Source organism: Macrosteles quadrilineatus, unplaced genomic scaffold (assembly GCF_028750875.1).
Source record: "Macrosteles quadrilineatus isolate MER2022 unplaced genomic scaffold, UCM_ALF_1.0 Scaffold_7__1_contigs__length_78375512, whole genome shotgun sequence".
Lineage (NCBI taxonomy): Eukaryota > Metazoa > Arthropoda > Insecta > Hemiptera > Cicadellidae > Macrosteles > Macrosteles quadrilineatus.
In genome coordinates, this window is record NW_026542600.1 from 34,427,736 (window position 1) to 34,443,774 (window position 16,039).

A 16,039-nucleotide genomic window follows, 5' to 3' on the forward strand; every position below is an offset into this window, starting at 1 on the left:
AAAAAAAGGCAATGTGACAAGGATCGCAGTGGTAGGCCTTGGCTTGCGACTGATGAATTGATAGTGAAAATCAATGAACATATCTGTGAAATCGTGGCTTTACGATTACGGAACTTTCAGAACATTTCCCTCAAACTTTACTAAGTTTAGTTCTTAAAATAGTGGTTGGTATACTTGGATATCACAAATTTTGTGCCAGGTGGGTTACAAAATTTCTAAAGCCTATGTCCAACGGAGCGTTGCGCGGCGCGCACGGCGCGAGGAGTGCCACGCCTCGCGTCGTGGGACAGGGTAAGCGCGTGGTGCAACGCGCAAGAGTGGCGCGAAGCGGGATTGCGCGTCCGTTCCCGTGAGTTGTCGGTAAACATCAAAGGCGCGGGTTGGAGCGTGGATGCCCTGGGCCAGTACGAGACGTTTTTCCACCGGGTGAACAGGTGTCACGTTGAACTTGCAGTTATTCAGCAACTGTTGGTGCGAAACTTTTGTTGTATGCATCCATCCACCAACGCCTCTCTTTTTTCTTTAAATTCAATTTTAACTTCAAATATTCGCCACTCAACAATAGATAACAAGCTGCGGCGCACGCTAATTCACAGTCACTTTCCGAATCACTCATCATACAATCACACAGATCTTTACAAATACAGTGTAGCACGGAGGTCTCTATGAGGTTTTAACACTATCCACTACGGCCTCTAGACCGCAAGTGTCGCGGCGCAACACGCGCCGTGGGACAGGTCTTGCGCGGACCTAAACGCGCACAGACGCTTCAGCCCGCGCATTTTCACCGTCGCGTGGAGCGCCGCGCAACGCGTCGTGGGACATAGGCTTAATGGAAGACCTCACAAAACAAAGAGTTGCTGCAGCACTGACATTTCTGGAAGATATAACAAAAGTGGAAACCATATTATTGATCCTATCCTAACTGGTAACGAGTTTGGGTAAAGCACCTCAACTGTGAAACAAAACGGTGGTTGATGGAATGGGGTCACACACATTCCCCCAAGAAACCAATTAAGTGTTTGCAGACGCTATCAGCAAGAAAAATCATGGCTATTATGTTATGGGATGCTCAGGGGTGATTTTCGTGAATTTTCTTGAACAAGGCCAAACAATCAACTAAGAGAGGTATTGCGAAACATTTTGAAAATTAAGACGTGCGATCCAAAACAAGCGTTGTGGATAACTTAGCAATGAATATTTGTGTTTTTCCCATGATAACACCCGTCCACACACTGCCAAATTGACCTAAGAGCTATTGGATGGTTTTGGATGGGATGTTTTTAATAATCCGCCGTACAACCCGGATTTGGCGCCGAGCAACTACAATCTTTTCCCAGCAACAAAGACATGGCTCGCTAAAGAACGCTTTAATACTGACACTGAACTCCATGCCGGTGTAAATCAGTGGCTGAACTCGCAGACAGCAGATTTCTACAATGAAGGCATTAAAAAACGCTTTATGAAAAAAGCCTTAATTTAAATGGGGATTGTGTAGAAAAATTGCCTAAGGGTTTAGCTTCAAAATGAATATAATACAAATTTATATTTTTTTCACATTGCATATGGTTTATTTCAAAACGTCTGTTACTTTCTAGTAGGGATGGACGAGATTAGATTTTTAGTTTGAGACGAGACAAGACGGTATTTTTTATTTCTCATAAAATTTAAAGACGAGATCGAGACAGGATTTCCCTTCTCATACACAACGGGAAATGCACGTTCCACATATTAACATGATTTTTTTTACATTTTTAAATACCTACTGATTTATGACAGACTAGTTAAATACAAAATAATAAAAATAGACAAAAATATTTAAAATCTTTTATTAAAAAGCATTAATAAAAACATCAGTATAAAAAAAATATTAATAAGGCCTATTATGGTGTGGGTAGCCTCCGGATTGCGAATAATAACTATGATAGTGGTTTAAATACCTTATTCATGCAATCCAATTGTTGTCTCCACAACTAGTTTCAACCTACTAGGAGGTCATCATCAGGTGAGTACAAGGATGAATTACTTCATATGAAGGTCGTCAGTAACAGTTTTTTTACATTTACACAAACACACGACGAATAATAAACACATAGTGCGCACACATATACGGCGATAAAAACATTGAACTCGACAAGCGGACCCGTGTTGAGAATGCGGAAGTTGCGTCTAGACTACAATGGACTCCAGTATGCATTAATCATTTATTTTTTTTTACAAAGACCTTTTTTTCAGACTAGAAAACAATGGAGATACAACATTCATCAACTAGCTACCTACTGAAATAAGTTAACAAAAAAAGAATAGAAAAGTGGAAATTATAGAAAACAACAATTAACTATTCAGTAGCCAACAACAAAAATAAGAAATAACTCATAAAAGACAATAAAAATCTCAAAAGACGGAACATACAATAAATAGCAATATCAAACTATAGAAACTGAAACCTACAGACTGTAGGATTTTAGCATAAAATCACATGATATTTCCGGTACGTTAAGTAAGATTAATTGCCGCACCTGACTGTACTCGCATGAGGCTTTAGGCACTTCATTTGACTGTACTGTTCTGCTACTCACAGTTTGTTAACTCCTCATATTTGTATATCTCTCTGCTACTACACACTCTCATCTTAAATTATGGTGCAAACTGGTGTGAACTGTAGCTGAATGGATGAGTATCACTTTATCTGATATTTCAACAGTAACAGTATTGGTGTTTTTACTGTCACAATTTTTGGTTTATTTAATGGATTCATAATTTGTCATCCAACCTTTCGGCTTATCCGACCTTACCGTTGCTAGTTTAGTTTGAATAATCAAAACACTACTTAAGCTGAGGATTTTAGTTTTAGAAGAAGATATTTCTAGAGCAAAATAAGAAATGAATCAATAAACTATGATTTCATCAATTAATACTTACAGCCTCTGTATGAACGGGATGAACCGTGAACAAAAGAGCAGCCATATGTGGAACTGCTGCATGAGGATACTCATCACAAATGGATTTTAAAACATAGAAAGCCAAGCAGCAGACAAAACCATAAAGCAGAACGTTAACTGTACGAAACTGTGAAGCCACAAGTTCACCCCCTGCTGCCCAAACATTCAATCTGAAACCAAAACTACGTCAGGGTTGTAATTTTTTGGTAAATTAGCTTACTTAAAGTAAATTACAAATACTGTATTAGTAATAATCTACCTATTGTGTCATGTTTACTACCTTTTATTGGTTATTAATTGGTAATGCTTCTTAGTTTAAATTACCCTTTAGTTAAACCAAATACTACCTAAAGAGTCAAGGTAGAATTTGTAAATTTTTTGATGTACGCAGAAGACATTTTATTGCTGGCCCCACAGCAACAGCGTTACGAAATTATAATTAGCAAATTGGTACCTTACAGAAAATCTGTCGAAATCCAAAATAATGGTTTTCAGGAAAGGTGGTAGATTGTTCGGACATGATAGATGTGGTATAAGGGCAAACATGTTCAAGTGGTAAATAGTTATATATATTTGGGAATGTTCTTTACAACGACAATGTAATGGGAAAACCATTTCATAGAGAAGAAGAGGCTAACTAATTAAGCAATTAATTAAGTATGGCAAAGGCTGGAAGACAACAACAAGGTTCCGCTGCAAATTAAAATATTGTGTTTGAATCTATTTTTAGAACTATTTTGTGTTTCGGCGCTCAAGTTTGGGTGTTTTCAGAAATTTCTCAGTTAGAAAATGCCTACCAAACGTTTATGCTCAGTCCATAATAGAGGGAGGGATATTAACTTGGGGTGGGGCTTTCAATCCAATTTGTCGACAGATACTAAGTTTTTTTTGGCGAACTTTCAATACTATCAAAATTATAAATAATAAATTTATAAAGTAATTCATACTAAACAGGGGTAGAGACTAGACCCCCCAATGAACACAGTACTGGTAACACAGGCATGTGTGTGGGGGTATGCCAGACCCAGGGTGGTGATAACAGGTCAATGACTCAGGCAAGACTAATAGCACCCTACGGCCAGATGATAGCATATGCTATTTTAGGCAGCTACTGTTATGCTCACCAGGGTTGCCACCATACTTGTAAAGTTATGACAAAATTATTGTACGTAGGGGTATGTCATACCCCCGCGCGCACGTTTAAGGGTTAACTGAAATTCATAGTACTGTACCGGTAACAAATCACGATATATCAAAGTCAAAGTTAAATTGTTTATTTCCAAAATTTAATTAATACAATAAACAGATAAAGAAATATATTTTTCCGCATAGGCATAAGCCCGTGTGCGGAAAAAGAGTTCTAAATCTGCTATCTGGTATATTGTGGATAAACAGTGATTTTTATTGTCTAATTGAAACATTTACTACATTTCTTAAAAATAATTATATATTACATAAAAACATAATTTAAAAGTTAATATGTACAAAATTAGGGCACAATAACACAAAATTAATTTAGAGTAGAATTTTCTAATGTAACCAAAGATTAAATAAGCAACTAGAAGCTACAATAGCTACAATGAAAGGGTCTCAGCAGATTACTAAGATGTTTACGTTTTTTTTCTTCTTTCTAATGAGCCTAATTATATGGGGATTTTACCAGCGCCTCCGTAGCCGTCCGGCCAATGCTGGCAAGCCAAGTACTCACCTTTCTTTTGTACACCGGGACACTGCTCTCCTCATACTGCAGGATTTGTGGCGGAAGATTGCGATATAAGATATGGGCGATAAAAATGGGTTACTTTTTAACGAGGTTATATTTAATCTAGGAAATTGGTAACCAAAGTTGATTCTATGTCTTGTGGGATAGTTATGCTGCAAATTGGTAAAAATTATGTTTTTGTTTGACCTAATAAAGACTAAAAGAGTTTTTACAAATAACTGTCGTATATCATGAACACGAAAATCTGAGTACAGATCCTCTGTTGGATATCTCGATGGTTTGCTAAGGATGGTTTTGATTAATGACCTCTGCGCAACAGCCAGAGGCTCAAGCATAAAGGCCGAGACACCGCCCCACGCCAATATACCATATTGAAGCAAAGACTGCACGTAAGCATAGTAAACTGTCCTACAGTAATCCGTGGTCAGCACTCCAGCAAGTTGAGAAAATGCATATATAAGCTTTCTAAGTCGTTGTTTGAGATAATGAATGTGGTGAGCCCAACTAAACTTTTGATGAATTATAATGCCTAGGTACGTGTACTTCTCTACCCGCTCTATAACGTCACAAGTACAAGCCGCTGACCGAAAGTCGCCGCATGTATGAAGAAATAGTTGCCTCGGGCTGGGGTCACTTTCACTCTTAAAAAATATTGGTAAACTTTTTGTTTTACTTATGTTAAGGGTTAACGTGTTTTGGTCTAACCATCGTTTAACTTTATAAATGTCTGTAGATGCTTGTTCATATGCCTCGTCCCACGTGCGTCCAGACGATACTATGGCCGTGTCGTCAGCAAACAAAAAAACTTTCCCTTTAATTCTGACTTTTGAAAGGTTATTAATACATATCAAGAATAGGAGGGGCCCGAGTGTACTACCTTGGACCACTCCATAGTCAATGCTAGTTTTATCACTATCAACACCATTGATGGACACATATTGTAAACGATTTTCTAAATAACTGATAAACCAGTTTAATGAATGACCACCGATGCCAAATAGTCTCAATTTAGAAATTAGATATTGTCTGTTAATGGAATCAAATGCTTTAGCCAAATCTAGGAATGTTACCAATACACGCTTCTTGTTATTTATTTCTTCAGAAATAAATTTGGTTATATCAAATAATGAGTGTGATGTACTACGGTTCTGTCACATATAATTTTCTCTTGTTCAAGGTAATCCGATAGCTGAAGTTTTACACATTTTTCAAGAATTTTAGATACTGTGCAAATTAATGAAATTGGTCTGTAATTTATTGTTAGGTTTTTTTTGGCCAGACTTATAAACAGGTATGACTTTTGTAATTTTAAACACTTCTGGGAACTTCCCTTCCCGTATACTAAGGTTAATTATGTATAATATTGGAAAAATGAGAGAGTCTACATTATTTTTTATAAATTTTGAGGGAACGCCATCCCATCCCTGTGCAGAGTTGGCTCTAATACTTTTAAAAGCTCCTCAACGGTGACAGGCCTTAGTGAGAACTGGGAATCGGTGGCGTGGTCAGCGTCGTCGACCTCCAAGGGGCCGGCGGGCTGCAGCGCTCCGGCTAGCTGAGATCCAACAGAGGCATAGTATTCGTTGAAATTATCACAAATGTGTTTAATATCGTTGGTGGGGGCAGTATCCCGGTTCACATGGAAAACTTCCAACGGAAATTTGGACTTGCCAGCAGGACGTCCCGCTACATCATTAACAATTTCCCAGAATTTTCGTGGATTTCCCTGAGATTCGTCTAATTTATTTTTATAATAATCATTTTTTGCACGTTTTAGTAAGGATTTCAATGAGTTACGGTATCTGACATATCTAGCACGAAGCTGTGTGTTGAATGGGTTTTGCTTAACTCTCTTACTTAATTTATCTCGATTGCGGATAGAAGTAAGAAGACCATTTGTAATCCATGGTTTTAATTTAGCCGTTTTAGCTCTCAAAATGAGTTGGGACGTGTTCTGTTCTATGATATTTTGCAAAATCAAATATATTATCAGATAATAAATATATATATCAGATATATGAAATTGACTTTTGATTAAATTTTATTACCTAAAGGATAAAATTGTGATGGGGCGGTACGACTTGTGACTACTATTATGTATGATGGGAGTACCCCAAAAGTCATTGGAGAATATCTGAGAGACGGGAGTTGAGAGTTGTATATCATAATTGTTGACTACGGCTTCTGAGTCATCAAACACAAAGGTTCCATCGGTAGCATTGTGAAAGCAGACGGCAACCATGACAGAAGTGAGGACGAGGAATACACTAGCAGGTACTTCTAAAACAATTTTAACAAGTTAGTAAATTAAAATATTGAAAGTATTGTGGTTTTAGATGTGACTAAAAACACACCCTCTCATGATTGACCTCGTTGAGGTACAGTAGAACGAACCTCTTTAATCCAAACTAATTGGGACCGGGGGTAGTTCAGACTATTGAATAGTTCAGATTAAAGAACATATTGTGTCTTTAGATAACAATAGCTAAAATAGATCGTAATTGTTACAGGAAAAGTCAACAAATGCTTTATAAAGTAAAATACAGTGTTTATTTAATACAGTAGTAAAGATAGTGAATAAACAGTACTGTACATTAAATACAGTATACAATATAGAACTTACTGTACTGTGTATAGAGTACAGCAATGGGGTGTTCGGATTACGGGGTTTCACATTAAAGAGGTTCTACTGTATGCAGATTTTTTCTCTTTTCCTAAGATACAGCCTAGAACCGTTTTCACATTAGGCTAAGCCTAGAAGGTCCCAGCATTACCGATTGGATAAAATCCATTGGTGATTGACAGGATTTAATGACCCTCTAGGCTCAGCCTGAAGTAATGTAAAAATACCTCTGCCGCAGCAAACCTACAGACTAAGCGAATTCCCATTGTCTTGACTGATTTTCAATTAAATATATTTAAATAACATTAGGTTTAACGAGCACCTAGGTTTGATGCTAAAAGGAAACTAACAAAGTGTGTTTTTTTAGTAAATGAAACAGTAAATCGGTCCGGGCCTAGGTCTTACCATGCCACCTACGGTAATAGCTACTTCCCTATAGGGAAATTCGCTAAAAGTTAGGACAAGGATTGAAACCGGAGTTTTTTTTTTAAGTTCATTTAGCAGTTAAAGTGTAATCAAAATTTAACACCCCGGGAAATTTCACCTCTTTGCAGTGAAAAGTAGTTAAGTTATATTTTTTGTACGTTTTTTAACACCCTGTAAATAGGGATAGTAATAATTTAAAACTTTTTCCACTAAAATACTCAGGACTGGAAAGACCTTTAAAATGACGTATAACACGACTCCCTTAACATGTGGGGGACCTCCCAAAAACCACCCCTACCCTTAAAATCTGCCTTTTTGGGTTTAAAAATTATTTTGCTGAATTCCTTGGGGTCAAAATAGGGGGTTCCAATTTCAATTAGGTTTCTATTTGCTTTCATATTGGAGCTATAGAAGCCGGCCGGGTGGTCTGGGACAGGGTATACATGGACAACTTTATGCAGGTATGGGTAAGTCAGAATTGGGAATCATTTATTGAAAACACTAAAAAACATGTTCAGCTTCTGAAAAATCATAAAATATTTACAAGAAGTCTTTATTTATCTAACTGTTATTAACAGCGTGAGTATTCCCATTAGTTACAGCTTTTAGTTTGGTGTTTCAACTCATCGAAAATTATGACTGTTATTAGTTTTAAAATAACTTCTATAATACCGGTAGTTGATAATTATTGCTCAATTTCGAGCAACAGGTGCACTAGTATTTACTAATTCAATTACAATTTGATGGATTTAACCAAAACTTATTTTTTACTTCACTTATTTTCAGCTGTCACACTCACATTTTAAACAATACGTTTTAGCTATATCATGGACATTACTGTACTATATTACGAGCTGCCGTACCCGTGCCTCGCAACGGGAAGAAAATGTGACCAAGGCAGCTATTACAGTGAATAAATGGTGCTAATGTATGTTTAAAAATACGGCAACTCTATGATTTAATTTAAAAAGATAAACTGATTGAAAGGTATAAAATCTAATTACTTTCAAATCCCTACTTTTGATGTCAATAGATCCAAACCGCTACCATATTGCTCTGTACATTAACAAATAATAAACAATATGGAAGTCCTATTAAATTGCGTAACCGAATGTAGAAGAAAACTGATAACTCGGTTGTTTGCCATCCGATTTTAACAAACAAGGCGTCATTTGATTTGGATTTAAATTCTTTATCTTTTTGATCTGAAAAACAATTTTCTTAATATTTACAGTTTTCATGAAATTTGGCAGTAAAGATTTTAAATGGCTGCCATATTGAAACGGCTTGAAATATTGGAACGAAACTTTGTAAGCTCTTTTTACCTACTAGCAGTGGCGGTTCCAAGGGGGGGGGGCTACAGGAGCTAAAGCCCCCCCCCTTGGACCTTGGAAAAATAAATTTAAACCTACATTTCGTCCTTAAAACACGCAATTTCATAAAACAGACATCATTGTAGTTTTTATTTTACTTAATAAGTGATGGCAGGAGTAGTATTAAGTTCCACATAGATAAACTTTGTGGACAATATAGCACAACGAATAAAACAATATTACGCTATGGAAAGTTGTACGCATCATCCAATTTTTACAGCAGTCAGCTGTTGACACGCTAGGGCAAAGGCAAGTGCCGAGCGCGCGAGCGAGGATGGAGAAACAGGTGATTTCCTGATGTTCCATAGTTAGTTTTCAAATTGTCTGCTAGCCACTAACTTACCGCAGGCATCAATCAGCAATCTCAGCGGTAGCACCATTAGTCTATTACCATCGAATATACTGTATAAACACTAGTGTTAAAGTTTATATAGTCAATGCTATTACTGAATTCGATACTATACAATTGTGACAGATCTATGAAATGGAGAAAAATGTATAAGGTTAAAAAACGTGTCTACTTGCTTTCATGACATATAACAGGTGAAATGGGAGGTTTTAGGACAATGGGGCATAGTTCTAGACGTTAGAAATGGCTTTATAAAGTCATTAAACTGCTTTTAGAAGATATGGCTTCGTAATCTACAGTAGGCCTATGTTTTGAAATTCATGAATGCAAGTTCGTCATAGTTTGATTTTTAAAATGTCTACTTGCTCATGACAAAGACAAAAATAACAGGTGAAATGGGAGGTTTTTGGACAGTTGGACACAGATATAGACATTAATAATGGCTTTAGAAAGTTAGTAAACAGCTGTTAGGGAAATATGGCCGTAGCCTACAATATGTTTTGAGATTTATAAATGCAATCGTCATAGTTAGTTTTAAAAATGTCTATTTATTCATGAGAAATAAATGGGAGGTTTTGCACACAGTTCTAGACATTAAAACTGGCTGTAGAAAGTCACCCAATGGCTTTCAGGATGATATGGCCGTAGTCTATAGTGTGTTTTGAAATTCATGAATGCAATCGTCATAGTTTAATTTTTTTTTTTATGTCTATTTGCTCATGACAAACAACAGGTGAAATGGGAGTTTATGGACAATTGGGAACGGTTTTAGGTGTTAAAAATGGCTTTAAACAATCACCAAACGGCTTTGAAAATTCAAAATTTTCCCCGGACCCCCCTGCTTTATTGTGGGGTGCTCCACACCCCCCAAGCCCCCCGGTAGCCCACCCCTTGACAAGGTCCTAGAACCGCCACTGCCTACTAGTAAGTTGTTTGTCATCTGATTTTAACAAACAAGGGCTCATTTGATTTGGATTTAAATTCTCTATCTTTTTGATCTGAAAAACAATTTTCTTAATATTTACAGTTTTCATGAAATTTGGCAATAAAGATTTTTAATGGCTGCCATATTGAAATGGCTTGAGATATTGGAACGAAGCTTTGTAAGCTCTTTTTACCTACTAGCGGTATTACATAAGTTATTTTAATACTAATAACAGTCATAATTTTTTATGAGTTGAAACACTAAACTAAAAGGTGTAACTAATGGGAATACTCACGCTGTTAATAACAGTTAGATAAATAAACACTTCTTGTAAATGTTAAAAGCTAAATGTCAATAGCTTAAATGTAAAATAAATGTAAAAAGCTTATCAATTTGTGCTAAAACATTCTGCAGTGAAAAATCTGATTTTGAAAAATATATCACTAAATTGAATTCTGCTTTCATTGGAAGAGGCTATCCTCAAAAACTAATATTCAATCAAATAAAAAAAAACCCAAAAATCTCAACCAAGATAATAGTTTTTTAAGTGACCCTAAATGTATTACTCAATACTATCCTGGGCTACAAAAAATAACACACTGTAATGAGAGTAGCATTCAATATTTTGAAATCTTCCCTCAGTACTGAAAATTTATTTTCCAGACCACCTTGTGTTATTTAGGCCACAAAGCTTTAAAAAATATGTTGGTGAGACCAAATTTCAAAATTCTCGGCCTTTGAACAGTTCTAAACACGGCTGTGAGCCATGTCACAAGCCCCGATGTGGTATTTGCAAAATTATGAGTAGTACAACTGAATTCGATAGCAAAGTTACAAACAAGGTTTATCCGATTGTTGGTAGATCAACTTGTGAAATTCACAATGTGATTTATCAACTGTCATGTAAACATTGTCCAAAAGAATAGAATTCGAATAGAATAAGAATTCGAACGACAGGCCATCGTTTTGATGTAGTACATGAAGACAAAATAAAACCAATCTATAATCATGCCGCTCACCACAACCAAAATTTTGAAGGCTGCAATAACCTTAAAGCCCTTCACAAAGTAAACCCAAATCTAAACCCAAAATGCAACCAACTGGTCTTAAGAAATTATGAATTGGCTCACCAGTTGGTACTTAAAACAAAGTTCCCCTCTGGTTTAAATTTAAGATAGTAAAAAAGTGATTCAACTCAGCTGAATTTTAATTTTCTTTTAGGCTGATTTTTTTTCATTCTTTGATCTGTACTCAATCATATGTTCTCAAAATTCAACTATTTGTCAACTGTTCATATTTATTTGTTTTGTTCATTTTTACATTTTTCATTAATTTCTCTCTGCTTGAAAATGTTTGTATTAAACGAAAATTCACACTGTTTCATGTTTCTTTTTTCATAACTCTCTCAGGAAATCCTCAAGAACAATACGTATATACAAATTTGAACAGTGTTTTTGGCCTCTAGGGACATCAAAATGAAAAATAAATCGGTCACGGGTCTAGGTCTTACCGTGCCACCTACGGTAATAGCTAGGTACTTCCCTATAGGGAAATTCGCTAAAACATACAAATTTGTTAACCAATGAAAAGTGTTAAGGAAGAAAGTTAAAAGTAGCCTAACCTTTTCTGATTTTAGTGATTTTACAAAGACTCCAATTTTTTAAATAAATTTTGTTATGTCTATATTCTAATACTTTGTATAAAACGACATTAGGCCTACTTCTTCAGTGTCAATGTGTTAAGCTTACCTGAAGTAAACATTTCAGAACCCCTCGAACCCCTCTCTTCTTTCCTTACGACCATAGTGACTGAATCTATCTATTAGATGTTTTCCTTCATTGCTTAATCTTTTGTACGAAACCTACAAATTTAAATGTGTAGGGTTAGCAATATTTCATAGACTCAGTATGATATACATTTTGCAAAGAATTATTATGGAAATACATCATTCACATAAGTCTACAATTCACATCTGAAACTAATACCGTACATAAAAAAACCCTTCATGTTATTATTAACTTAGTTATTTCAGACAAGAGGAATTCAAATATAGGATTAATACTATCGCTGGTACAAAAGTAAATCAGGAACTAGGTTCTTAGAGCTAAAATGGTCTAGGGTGGTAGCTTATGTGGCGACCACGCACGATAAGGGCGGAAAGCTCAATGATCGACGGCCGAGTTGAGGATTTGACGCTTAGTTTATTATTGTAAAAGAACAAAGTTATTTATAATGAGTTACTATCAATTGCCAATATATATATATATATATATAAGTAATTTGGTAAGCGGATTTGCCCACCCATCCAAACACCCGTGGGGAGGGAAAGATAGTGCGTAACCGCGGCTCACAGATCTGGTAACCCAACTGACCAACTGTCTCTAGGTTTGGTGGTCCTACAACTACACGTCACACGGAATAATGACACCTCTTGTTAACAACAATTAGGCCACACATTCCATGCCACGACCAAAAAAAAACAAACGCGATGTAGCAACCAATGTACCCAATACTTTGTGACACTCAACAAAACCCAAGTACACTGCAAGATTATGCTGGCTAGTGGAGTTGCGACACGCTTCCACTGACCTATTGCCAATATTACCGGCAATAGCCAAAACTAGGTTTTGGGATTGTATCCATGATATTTTATTTTAGCAAGGCTTTCGGGTACAGTAAATCATGAAATTCTTCTTACAAAACTCAAAATATAGGTTTTTCTAATATTTCATTATCCTGGCTGAGATCATATATCTTCCTGGCCAAAAGCAGTGTGTGTGTCATGACAAAACTATGTCTGACTGGAGGCAGATACCTTGTGGTGTTCCTCAAGGATCAATACATGGCCCTTAACTTTTTACTATATACATAAACGACATCAGTTCAGTTTCATTCTTACGCTGATTACTTAGAAATCTACACTCACTTCAAAGTCAGTGTGGTGAATGAAACAATTACATCAATGAACGACGACATCAACAGAATTGTGGGGTGGGCAGCAAAGAATGGACTAAAACTTAACCCTGACAAAACCAAACCAATCATCATTGGCCACTCACGACAACTAAACCGACTTGACCAAAATTTTTTACCTCACATCACTGTGAACGGTACTGTATTGCCATACTAAGACAAAGTTAAAAGTCTTGGTCTGACAATACACTAGACTGGACTGACACAGTGGTTAACACCTGTAAAAGGGTGTTTGCCGCTGTCCACACACTGAAGAAGATGCAAAGACTTTTAACCATTTCACATTAGACTCTTACTGATCAAGTCACTAGTGTTTCCCCACTTCAATTACTGTAATACCGTGGCTTTGGCAACAAAATTGCAACAAGCTCGAAATTACTGTATAAGATTTGTATATGATCTTCGACGAGAGGATCACGTCACACCGTATTATATAAATTCTTCTCTTTTAAAACTGTCCGACATTAGAGAAATACCCATTATTAATATAGGCTAACTCATTCGGCCATCAATCTCAAAATTCCAAATTATCTCACGAACAATTTTTGGGGAGGTGGTTACCCGCTCTGGCTCATCAACTCTCCAAATTCCTCACCATAAGACAACAGTTTTTAATAGATCATAGCCTATACAGTAACAGCATGTCGCCTTTGGAACTCTCTACCATTCACTATCAGGAGCATAGAATAGGCGCCGATTTCTAGCATTTTTCTCGGTTTTCAGGGTGAGTTTCCCCCAAAAGTGTCAAAGGTAAAAAGTGCTTAAAATAGTCTAATTTAGGTAGGTAAGGCAAAAAATTCAATATAACATTTAAGTAGTATAAGCTCAGTATTACAAAGGGGCATGTGGCCCTAACTTTGACTGGTAAAATAAAGAATTTTTCACTTCATTTCATTTTTGATTTCTTTTTATTTCAAACTAAACCTGTAGAAAAACCTTTTTGGCATTGATTAGTAACTTACCCTAGGGTACCGCTTAGCGCCTACTACAATAGCTGTTACAAGTAGCCTCCCTAATCCGGCCACCTCGGGACTCGAGCTCTGACCAGATAACGATTTGATCGAATAAACCAATGTGCTCTTAAACTAGTTTTCGGGATTGCTATATTGCAAATGCTAAAAATAAATTTGCTAGGCTATTTAGTCTAATTTGTTTGAATCGCATGAAGGTTTAATTTTCGAATCGATAGTTTCAATCGATATTAGCATAGCCCAGTTAAGAAACTGTACCCCATACCATAAATGCTATTTAATACGTTATACTACTTATGTACTGTACTTACCCTGAAATTTCATTGTTTTGACAGCAGTAATCAGTTGAAGCAATGTTGAAACATGATGGTTATTTGCATGATCCATTTTTCTATCGAAAAGTAATATAGGCTATTATGCACTAGAAAAACGTAGCTTACAGTAGGGCCTAAGTTATAACATTTTATTTGACTAGGGACAACAAAAATATAGACTAGGGCCTATTAGGTTTAAAGATAGGCATTGAAATAATTGACAAGATAAAAATTCTAACTTAATGGAAAATATAAATGTTAGGCCTACTTGGTATGCTTAAGATGACAAATAAAAATGATAATGTAAACATTGAAATAGTTGCTATTTATTTTTTAAAGGAGAAAAGAAGAATTGTTTTGAACTGCCAGAAATAGACCTAGGTTAAGACAACTAAATTTACAGTACAGTAAGTTCCTCTTAAACTTAAAACTAATCGGTATAAGAGAATAAATACTTTATACTTTTAACTAAGGCATTACTATTCATCTAACTAGCATTGTGAAGAAGAAATTAACTGCAAAATGGAAAGCAACATTGTTTTATATTTCTACTTAGAAAATCAAAACAAAAACAATCAACAATGACATCAATGTTATGTTGATCTGTTCTCGTATTTGGTATTTGGTAATTTGTTATTTTTTGACAGTTCAGTTAGGTCTTTAGGTTTTAGGTTAGGTAATGTTTGACAAGATAAGACTGAACAGCCGGGTATTAGACCGTCGTGAAGTTAGCGGCTCTTTTCATCGGCGCTTTTTCGGATTGTAATAGATATGGGTTGGTACGCCTGCGGACGCCACAAGCGTGTTTTGCGGGGATCTCGGAAACGCAATTCAATACCAATACGTTGCGAAATTATGGATTTACATTTATATAATGTCAGTTATACCTTGATAAAACGTGTATACACGTTAAAACTAATTAATTAACGTATTTTAAAAAGCATATTTGAGACCGTACTGTACATTATACGTAGAATTAAAACTCCGAACATAAAAAAGGGCATAATCTTTTTCCTAAGCCCATCACATCAACGTTGAGCTATTCTAATAGTAATATACAATGTGAAGAATACTCAGTATAAATATGATTGAGGCAGTCCAGTAAATTACGAAGCTATAAGGCAAAATCTATATGGTTGATATAAGAATTTGCGTAAGGGAAAAGTTTACAAACTTTTTCCTAAGCCCATCACATCAACTTTGAGGTATTCGAATGGTATTATACAATGTGTAGAATAATCAGTATGAGTATGATTGAGGCAGTCCCCTAAATTACCAAGTTATAAGGCAAAACGTATATGGTTCCTATCAACCATATACATTTTGCCATATAACTTGGTAATTTAGGGGACTGCCTCAATCATACTCATACTGATTATTCTACACATTGTATATTACCATTAGAATACCTCAAAGTTGA

The 16,039-nt window shown here is 36.0% G+C and overlaps 1 protein-coding gene across 7 annotated transcripts in view; it reads right to left on the reverse strand.

The window, feature by feature from the left end:
• Nucleotides 1–15,274, reverse strand: part of LOC128998723 (protein O-mannosyl-transferase TMTC4-like) — a 49,305-nt gene extending 34,031 nt beyond the window's left edge. Inside the window, exons 1-5 of one of the 7 annotated variants that reach the window (XM_054425041.1) lie at nt 15,082–15,274; nt 14,617–14,696; nt 12,110–12,222; nt 6,714–6,945; nt 2,923–3,112 (exon numbers count right to left, since the gene is read on the reverse strand). In XM_054425041.1, coding sequence (XP_054281016.1) covers nt 2,923–3,112; nt 6,714–6,945; nt 12,110–12,164 — 477 coding nt within the window. In that variant the 5' untranslated portion in view covers nt 12,165–12,222; nt 14,617–14,696; nt 15,082–15,274. Of the gene's footprint in view, nt 1–2,922; nt 3,113–6,713; nt 6,946–12,109; nt 12,223–14,616 lie in introns of all 7 variants that reach the window. The other 6 variants (XM_054425039.1, XM_054425037.1, XM_054425038.1 and 3 more) reach the window with 6 other exon arrangements.
• Nucleotides 15,275–16,039: the final 765 nt, after the last annotated feature.